This window comes from Cyprinodon variegatus, unplaced genomic scaffold, assembly GCF_000732505.1.
Source record: "Cyprinodon variegatus isolate N-32 unplaced genomic scaffold, C_variegatus-1.0 Scaffold664, whole genome shotgun sequence".
Taxonomy (NCBI): Eukaryota; Metazoa; Chordata; class Actinopteri; order Cyprinodontiformes; family Cyprinodontidae; genus Cyprinodon; species Cyprinodon variegatus.
Genome location: NW_015151117.1, coordinates 246,834 through 257,501, shown reverse-complemented (window position 1 = coordinate 257,501; position 10,668 = coordinate 246,834). Strand labels below are relative to the sequence as shown.

The following is a 10,668-nucleotide window of genomic DNA, read 5'->3' as shown; positions in this document are numbered from 1 at the left end:
CTTTCTATTTGGTTTAACCCTATAACCGCAGTTTTAATTTTACAAATCTAGTTTACTACTGCTTTTTACAAGGGGTCTCCAAGTGGGTTTGCATGCACAGCAGAAAAATCAGCTGTACCTTTAATTTGCTCTGTCAGCCTTTCCAGTTGTTTTACAGGGAAGTTTGGTCAAATTTAAAGAACAGATGCTGTCTTTGGTTTAACCGAGGGATGATTTTGATATGCTCAAACATAAGCAGCACTTCGTATAAGTGAATATAACTAAGTGAATTACTCAGGGCAGGTTAACAGTTTCACTTCGAAGTAAGAAAAACTTGACTTATTTTGCTTTCTGATGGTTAAAGAAGGGAAATATGTGGATAAGAAGCTTACATTACAACAAACCAGCTCCCCAGACAATCAAAAATCCTCCATGTGCATAGCAACATAATGGAAATCTGTGGTAACATTTTTGCATCGACTTACCTCACTCCCATCTTACAGTCCATTACACAAGGGTAGTCAAACTCAGCCAGCAGATCCTCCATCTGGTTATACTTCTGCCCATCCTTCTCCACGTCTCCATGATAACCAGGAACATACGGTCGCAACACATCTTCCATCAGCCGGGACAAGCAGCGCTGCTCGCATTCACAGTGTTTCTGAAAGAAATTATAAACAAATAAGCTTTAATCAGAATCCAAAATATGTGGAAGCTGTTAATAACAGAGGTGATTTAAAAGCTAAATCATTACCTTTAATATACGTCCATTCGCGCCTGCCTTAAAGCTCCCTGTGAAGAGAAACAGTGAGAGCTGTCTTAGCTTAAGTTAACTCCCTGAAGTCATCTCAGCTGTTATTTACATTTTTGTCAAACAATGAAGTACTGTAGGGTCCAATATGATATGTAGCGGTACGCTACAGGCTTCCGTTTTCCAGCTTGATGTTTCGCAGCATTCAGGACTCAAGCAGACCCTTTTATTTCTCCAGGAAGGCCTCTGTGTTCTCGAGCATGTGCCTACATACCTGCATGTCCAGCCAGTTGGATCCAGGGATACTTCTTCTTGAAGGACATAACAAATGGAGACCAGTGGACCATGTTCTTTATCTTCTTCCATGACTTGTGCTACATAAACACACAGAGAAACAAAGAGTCTCATTGGGTTATCCTTCAAATTATTCTTATAGACTACTTCTATTTTACATAGCAATGCTTGGCCATGGGGTACGCTAACTTTCTAGATGGTTATTTTCATAATAATTACTTTGAGTGAGGATAAACTGCTCTATATACAAACTAAAATATCTGTCATTTTTAGAAAACATAGTCAGAACTGAGTCAAATGTACCTTGTAGAGCTTTTGGATTTGAAGTCACAATCTATCTATCTAAGAGGAGCATGAATTATAATGAAAAAAACAGCGGTTTCAGATATGATTTTTCCTTTTCTTAAAAAAAAAGCTTCTAATAACATTTACAATTTACCTGAAACCACTTCCTTTTTCCAAGCAGCTAAGATACCTGTCACTACCCGATCCATCCCGGAAGCTCGATCCATTCTGCACATGCGCCATCAGCGCATCCAGATATACTTCCGGGTCATCTTCGATTTTATTTTGTTAAAAATACCTAAATGACATTTTCCCATCCCAAAAATAGTAAACATACTCAAATATAATGCATTAAAAGGTTAATAATGTATTTCTTGAGAAAACAAATTCCTTAAAATCCTTTCTATTATCAGTCGTCTCTGCCCGATATGCAACGGAAATGGGATCCTACGCTACTTTCTGGAGCTAACTTTTTCAGCTTTGGTTTAAAACATAAATCTAGTGTTTTTTTAAGTTTTATGTTTTCGTTTTGTTTTAACCTTATGCTATATAGTGCATATTCTAAAGAAAGAAAAAACAAAAAATGCAGATAAACAGGGTTTAATCATATTTCACCGGACTGCTCTGAGCATGTCTGATGATGACGTCAGAGAAGCAGTTTAACAAAGAAAATGTAAAAGGCATTAAAATTGTCTCACAAAAGTCATAAAACATTTTTTTTCAGATGTGTATTACTATTCTTCAGTGAGTTAAGGATAGAAATAAGTAGTTTTAGTACCATAATTACATTATTTATGGACATTTATGAACGTATATCTGTTCACGCATGCGCAAAACGGATCTTGCTTCCGGGACGGATGGGGTAGTGACAATGCCTGTTGATGCATCTTCTACACATACCAGGGACCCAATCTAAAGGCCTTTGCTGCCATCTGGAGGTCAGAGTGCATCCAACTGATAAAGGAGCAAAGATGTATTGTAATATTTTGGACAACTATGTCTAATGTTGCTATTGTGCGGCAATGTTCTTTGAAATTTGAATTCAAAAATGCTTTAGTAATCCCAAAGGGTAATAAAAATGTAGTAACTGAAATTATTTCAGTTACTACATTTTCTAGACTATAAGCGGCTACTTTTTCCTATACTTTGAACCATGCAGCTTATAAGAAGGTGTTGTTTCTTTGAAACATTCAAAACCAGATCAAAGGTCACTGGATCTGAACCTTTTAATCCATAAATGATTTTACATTAGCCTGTGCTGGCTCAGGTCTGATGAAAGTGACAACCAACATCAACATCCCCTAACATTGTGCACAGTGGCATGCATGAGTTGTTTGTTTTAGTAAAGATATGCACAATAGATATCTTTCCCTGCTTATAACCGACTCTCTGCATGAACCAGGAGTGGTTTATATATTGATATTTTACATCTAAATGTGCACACTGTGTATTTACCCCTTAAATGTACATTTAAATGTAGAGGGGAGGCAGTGGTTAAATTTGCCATTTAGAGAAATAAACACTTCTTCACACACTCTCTTTGTCAGTTGCCTCTGACCCTGAGGAACCGACTTTTATTTTTTTACATTCGTTGTTTTCTAACATTTAAACTAAACCCTGGAGCACCAAGCCAGGGTTTCCCCTGGTAACTCACACAAATAAACACGGCATTTCAGAAAAGGCTCTCCCTGTCCCTGGCAAGGAAGCATTGAACTGTGGGAGTCCTGCCTGACAAACAGACACTCATTCACAAAGTGACACACAAACAAAAACACACACACACACACACACACACACACACACACTGGCACAGCAATGTTGTTGCAACACAAACATTTTTTTCCTCTGATTTAAATACAAACCTTCCTCATTTTCTATTTCTCTGGCCTAGAAGAGCTTAGACTTTCCTTTAATAATTATCTTTCTCCTATAATGTCACATTACAACCATCAGCTTTGCTACATGCCGCTGGGTTTTTATGTGACAAACCAACAAGTGCATGAATGTGAAATGGAAGGACTTGTGGTTTTCATGAGTAAAAATCAGAAAAGTTTTGGTGCGCATTTATATCAAGCACCCCAAATAAGTCCTTTAGAGATCATCTAATTAGTAAACGGAGTCCACCATGTCAGCATAAATACTGTTAGTCAGCAGAAGAAAAACAGGTTTGTTAGAAATAAGTAGTTAGCAAACAGCATCGGGGGACTAAGGAACACAGCTGAATTTAAAGCAGGTTAAAGTTATATGACTAAACTGTAGACTGAACTTGACTTATGGGTTCTAGGTGTGAAGTCCAGCTTAACACCTACAGATATGAGTGTCTCCCTAAACTGAGAGGCTAAGCAAGTAGAAAATTATTTAGAGAAAATGCAAACCAAAAGAAACCAAAGAAGCTACAACTGGTTCAGATGAGACAAAAATAAAGGACGACAGGAGTTGTAAACATTAAAGATCCCCATGCAAACACATTCCTAAGTGTAAAACATAGTGGTGGCAGCATCATGCTGCTGGGAAGCCTCAACATGCAGAGATTTGCAGAGATGCAAAGCTGGTAGAGATATGTCCCAACAGGCTCACAGCTGGAGGCTAATTTAGTGTGCATAAACCTGGAGCACAACAGCGTTGAGTGAAAATAATGAATTGCTATTGTGCATTGAAAACTGGATGTGAATCCAAGCAACCCTACGTTGGTTCTTTTTTGATGTGGGGTTCATTACACTGAATGGAAAAATGCTGCTCAGACAAAAGGGTTCAAACAAACTGTTCAATATGAAGCCAACAGCGACTATAACCGAGCTTTAAATCTACTGTATGTTAAAAATGACATCCCTGAGAGATGATTTTCTCTTCTCTGTGAACGGGAGCAAAAATATTACGTCTCCAAATAACTTGAGGGAAGAAGAGGAGCTGCCACAGGAGAAGTGAGGAGAAGAAGGATAAGATAAGAGAGGAGAGGACCATAGAAGGAGACATTTAACCCAAGTCAATAATCTGGACCTGAAGAAAATTCATCATCTGTTACTGTGACTATCTATGGTTAAACTTTTCCACGCAGAGTGGGTTTTATTATTTTTATTTTTTCATTCAGAGCAAGTCAAAAGTCACATGATGTTCTTTGCCTTCGGAGCAGTGAAGAGTTTAGGAAAAAACGGCCTCCCGTTCAGGCAGCAAAAGACACTCAAACCCTGACGTTTATAGAAATCACATGATGGAAACTCATTAGGAGTGAGCTCATCTGAAATGGGTCCCTGAGCAGAACGTCTAAACTTCTCAGAACTGTCAGTTTCAAGGTCCAGCAAACAAAAAGACATTTACTTTGGAATTTTGGAAAAAAAAAAAAGAAAAGAAAGAAAAAACTCACAGGAGAGAGGGTTGTTTAAATAGGGAATTATGGCGGCCCGGAGGCAGGAAATGATTTAGTGCACATGCACTATTGCTAATTGATGCTGGAAATGAACAAAATGGCTAAAGCATTCAACTATCAGCCAACATCTTGGTTTTCTAAACATTCTCAAGGTTTGGAAATTATCTTATGCTTGTTAACATGTTCAGCCAATGAGAAGGAAGAAAAAATAGTTGTCTACTGGTCTTCCTCTGTGGTCATATTTTCCAGCCTGCAGTCCACTGACAGCTGAGGGCAAGAGGCTGCACTGGCTTAACAAACGACCTCCAATGTTTTCACTAATGTAAAGGAATAAAGCATCAATTATCCTACTAGAGCCGCAGGAATCATTACTGCCCAAAAAAATCCACAAGATCAAAACTTTCAAACATGACAGAAGAAGAACTAATCCAGCTCCTGAAAGCTATCTGTAGTAAAATTACCTGCGGGGGTGAAGATACCTTAGGGGTGCTCCGTAGCTGGATGACAGCGATGATCAAGATGGCAACGAGTGACGCCCCAATGCTCCAAAGTGAACACAGCCATACGGACCACATCATGACAAATGGGCTGCCAAGTCAACCAGACAAACCGACAGGAATGACGACCTGTCCAGATCTGTTCAGCTAAAAACCCTCCGGCTCCTCAGGCTCCTCTCTTAACTTCCACCGCATTTACACCTGTCTGATTGTTCGCAGGCACAAACAATTGTGGAGTCATTTGATTGTCAAACCAGAGGGTAAACACAATCTGGACATGCAAATCTCTGCACAAGGCCAGACATTTGAAAAAAGCAGATGGAGCTAAGAGTGAGTCCAAGGATCTGCTGTGGTCCAAAACAATCGATGAGCCAATTATTATCTTATACAGAACATTTATTATTCCAGGTATAATATTTAAATCAGCCTATATCCGTTAATTATTTTCTACCTCTAGAAGAATAAGATGATCCCATAAAATACCTTCGGTTTCACATGTTTGTGTTAACTTGCTGCAGGCTGAACTACAGCTTCAACAGGAGAGTTTATTTAGACTTGAGGTGATTCAGTGCAGGATCTGCTACAGACACAAGAACACATTAAGTGCTGCACTCAGGTAGGAGCAAAGTTGAACTTTTTTTCTTCTGTTTTATGTGGCAAAAGTTACCACCAGACCTAAGCTGAATATAGCGTCCCCTCTGTGAAACACGGCGGCGGCTGTTTTATCCTCAGCAGGCTCTGAGAAACTGGTTAGAGTTGAGGCCAAGTTGGATGGAGCTTAATACAGGACATTCTGGCGTAGAGGTTTATCACTGACCTTCAGCCAGAGCTACAGAGGATGCTTTAGATCAAAGCCTTTTCATGTGCTAGAAAGGCGTAGTCAGAGAAAGAATATGTGGCAAGACATAAAACTAGTGTTGCGCCGATGCCATTTTTTGGCCCCGAAAGTGATACCCGATACCTGTCTGTGCAGTATCGGCCGATACCATAATAATGTAAAATAATTGCCATCATGGCTTTGTCAAGCTGCTGCCTACCTTTGTGAAGGAGGAAAACATCTAATACAAAGTGAATCCAGTAGAACTTTTTATTGCCTAACAGGAGTAGGTGACAATAGTTGAATAAACTTATGGCTCTCAAAATGGTATCGGTGCCCTATTTGTTGGTACTCACCGATACCGATACCACCATTTTAGGGCAGTATCGGGGCCCCGTCCGATACTGGTATCGGTATCGGTGCAACACTAATTAAAACACATATTCATAGATGTTCTACATCCAATCAGACTGAGCTTTATCTACTTTACAAAGAACAATACATTAACATCTCCAGATGTGCACAGCTGGTAGATATATAGGTATGTCCTGGTCGGATATTAATATCGGTCCAATATTAGCCAAAAAACTATTATCGGATTTTATTGGCCGACATCCTAAATCTCTTATGTTTTCATGCTAAAATTTTCCATAACTCGTTGGTTAATTTTACATGTCAGTTGTGTTCATATGTTATTTACTTGATCAAGCCGTTTCTAGCATTCTACAGTATAAAATAAGTAATAAAAACTGCACTAATATCATAACTGGTCAAGCATCGGCTAATTCGCAAAGATGCAATATCGGTATTGTATCTAAAAAAATTGAAAAAGATGTATGAAGTAAGACACCCCTGTTTCTTATTTACATAAAATCCCGGAGAAATTATATTTAAGTCTCAGTTACAATAGGACAAAAAGATTTATTTTTAAATAGTTTTTCACAACTTTATGATACTAAACATTTATTTCAAATATACTGGGGTAAAAAAAAAAAAATGAAATTATGCTTTGTTGTTCAACAGCAAAAAAGTAAAAGTCTGATGTGAACATTGTGAATATTGCTCCTTTAATCAAACAAGAATAATCATATATAAATATATAAATAAATAAATAAATAAATAAATAAATAAATAAATAAATAAATAAATAAATAAATAAATAAATAAATAAAACAATCACAGTTTGATAGTTCTGGAGTAACAAAATGCAAAAAACAGTAATTGAATTCTCACAAAGTGTTTCTAAACCCTCAGGACAACCATTTTCAGCTTGGCCTCAGCCTTTTGGAGGTTTACCGACTGGAAACAGGATAGAAACTGTCCTGAGCTCTGAGGGTAAAATACTACTGCTTCTAAAAAAGGGGCTTTTTTTAGAGAAGCTTAATTATATCTTTCTACGGTACACTTAAGTAGAGACCTCTGACTGTGCATAATCTGAAAAGTGTAGGTTTAATTTCAAAATACTCATATTTTCAGCATGGTGCAAACTGTCTATATTCACATTCCACAGTGTAATTAAAAGGGTATAATTATTATGAAAATTATATGTGTTCGCCCTCAAAACAAAACTATCTCCAGTATGCTTCTCAGTAGCCTTTTTTCCCTTTTGCTGAAAGCCTGCCTCCCATGTTGGGTGGCTTGGTAAAAGGTTTCTTCTATCTCTGTCCCCAGACTGGCTGAATAACAGGAGGATAGCAGGAAGAGCAGCAAAGTTTCCATTGAGGGAGAGTCGAAGAGAGAGAGAGGAAATTGTAAGCGAAGGAACTTCTTGAAGACAGGAAGTTGGGGGGGGGGGTTGCCGCTTGCCTCAGCGACAGTATTTTCCACATCCGCCGCTGACTACAAACAAAATAAGGCAGAAAAAAAGGCCCACTGTAAACAGCAGAGAGAGCAAAGAGTATAAAACAAAGCCACTTAGCTAGAGAGGCTTCAATGGTCACTGGTCATTATCGACTCTATGATCTGCATGATTCTCAGCATACATCTTATTAAGCATTATCTACTCATTAATTCATATTCTTTCCACTTGGTTAACGTCTTAAGAAATATGCAGAAATATAATGCCTTATTTTTAGCAAAAAGATCCTGCAACTGAGCAACCAGATATTAACTGTATGCATATGGAAAGTGTTGCAGGAAAGGGGATTAAATGGTTAAAGAAAAAAAGGCAAGTCAGAGCAAAGGGTAACTCTGGGTTACTAATGCGTAATGTGCACAAGCAGGGGAACACTGATGCACGCTGATGTTTTCAACGGCGAGACTCTGAGGAAACAACAGGCTCGATATCTCTCACCACAAGGTCCCCTTGCAGATACAAATACTGCAACTGTCTGAGTCTGCAAAAGTTTAGACTGAGAGGTGCATAAAAAAAAAACAACACAAACACACACTTCCAAACCCTAGAATAAAACTCAACAATAGGCTGCAGTGAGGGGGGACACAGTTTGAACGGGGTTTGAACCATGCTATTTAATTTGGTATCCAAGGTTTGCTGATGGAAAAAAAAATAAACTTTGTGAAACTGACTGCAAGGGTGAAACGGGGTGAAAAAAAGACCATTCAGAAAAAAAAGGAGGTTAGGTGATTTAGGCTTGCTACTGTTCGGTTATGTTGTAACACATTGCAGTCAGATAAGGAGATTTCTTTCCGAATTGAGGTCACTATGGAACATTAAAGAGCTAATCTGGGTTTCAATCTAGGCTTGACTCTGCAACAAAAAAAAGCAAGCAAAGTCATTTGGGCAGGGTGGGGGGGGGGGCTTCTTTGCAAATTAACCTATTAAGGCTTGTCCATTTGGTGAGTAGAGGGATGTCTTGCATCCAATGCATTAAATATAATACATTTTGCTATGAGCTGCATCGCTCTCTCATAACCACATGTCAGAACTAGCAGGGTTTCCCCTGAAGGTCCAAAAACTGCAAAACGCTTGTCTCTCATCCAAGCTGCCAAAGCAAGAGGCCGGGTGTGAGCTGACTTCTTTATGTCATGCAGAAAACATGCGGCGGCATTCATCAAGCTCGCACAAAAAAGCACCAAATAAAGAACTGACCGGTGTTTCCCCTCTTACGGTGCACCAGCTAGGCACTGCAACAAACACACACTAGGGTTAAACACACACCCATAAACTTAGAGATTCTGCACAGCTGTGAGAGGGAAACTCGGTTTGACGTCACAGGGCTGCTAGGCAACTTGTGCTGTGGTGGCGAAGATTTTCCACTGCAGTACAAACACATTGTGTGTACGTGTGCGTGTGTGTAAGTGGGTGTGTTTGTAAGTGTGCTAATATTTCAGTTGACTTACAGTACTGGACATACAGCAAACATGGCTGCTTGTCCGATTTAGTGGAAAGACATTTTTTTTTTTTTGTAGGTGAAATTTGCACGGGGAAAAAAAAATGAAATTGACTCGAAAAGGTTACGATTTGAAGTTCCGGTCATCGTCTCAAAACTGCGTTGAAAAGAGATTCAGAAAAGGGATGTGAGCCCAGCTGACACACGTTGCAGTTTCTGTACGCAGCCTGATGCATGTTTGATAATTCCCTGGCCAAATTTGTAGAGAAATGTGTGCAGAAGGTGTGCCGGCGATGTTTACCGGCACCACAGTACGGGTGTGGCAAAAGCCTGTTTATATAATCGATCCGTGTATTTAATAGGTGCATCTTCTCAGGTGTTGAAAGTTTATAGAAACCTTTTTGAGCATTCTGTGCTCTATAAACAATACATCTAGCTTTACAATAACACCCACTGCTCATAGCATTGCTTATAGATGTGCTTTGGGTAAAAAGATGAACCCTGATAAAGTGAGAGTCTAAATAAAACAGCTGGGATTTCAGATTTTAACCTGAAATAGAAAAAAAAAATATTCAATATTCATTGATATTCAAAATTAAATCACATGCATATAAACAATTAGGGTGGTGTACAAAGATCTCATACACTAAAACATGAAAATAGAGTAGAGGGAGTGGTTTCACAAGGCATATGGAAATGCAGTATTAATGCAAAGAAAACAAGCTGATTTTATAAATACATTTAGAATTAGGGCTAAACAATTTGGTAAAAAAAAATGAAATTTCAATACTATTACTGGAACAAATAAAGCTGTATGTTCTACTGTATGGGCCCATTTCCTGCAACCGGATTTTAAAAATCATAAGTGTGTGTTACTAGGAGCCATGCAAATTGCTTCATTGATCTAAACTATTGTATAGATAGTTGTATTGTATAGAAAAAATATATTAAAAAAGTCTATTTCTATGACATGGTTAGTTCAAAAGGAAAATAGAATCGCATAAATTCATTGTTTTAAATCTGCCGAATTATCAACCAGATGAATCAAAAAGAAGTGTGATAATGCGGGCGTTACCATGGCACCGCAGCAAGCTCTTCCACATCATTGCAGGATCCAAGATGTTAGCATGATTGTCTTATGGAATGATGTCCTACAGGAACCGATGATACGGTTCACTAACTGTCCAGATCTTACTGGTTTATTAAGATCGACAGAATCACATTTATGTAGAAATATAAAGTAGAGTGAGAATTTATTTAACAACTATTGAGCTTTTATTTAATAAGCTTTTATATAGTGCAGAGGTGAATTTCGGTGTACTGTACTTTTGACAGTTTAATGACAATAAAAAATATATATATATTTATATATGATTATTCTTGTTTGATTA

The 10,668-nt window shown here is 38.3% G+C and overlaps 1 protein-coding gene across 2 annotated transcripts in view; it reads right to left on the bottom strand.

Moving 5' to 3' along the window:
- Positions 1-10,668, bottom strand: part of itpkb (inositol-trisphosphate 3-kinase B) — a 33,049-nt gene that overhangs the window by 7,418 nt on the left and 14,963 nt on the right. For both annotated transcript variants that reach the window (XM_015393943.1, XM_015393944.1), the window contains exons 6-8: positions 1,005-1,104; positions 734-771; positions 465-640 (exon numbers count right to left, since the gene is read on the bottom strand). In XM_015393943.1, the coding sequence (XP_015249429.1) occupies positions 465-640; positions 734-771; positions 1,005-1,104 (314 nt within the window). The remainder of the gene's footprint in view (positions 1-464; positions 641-733; positions 772-1,004; positions 1,105-10,668) is intronic.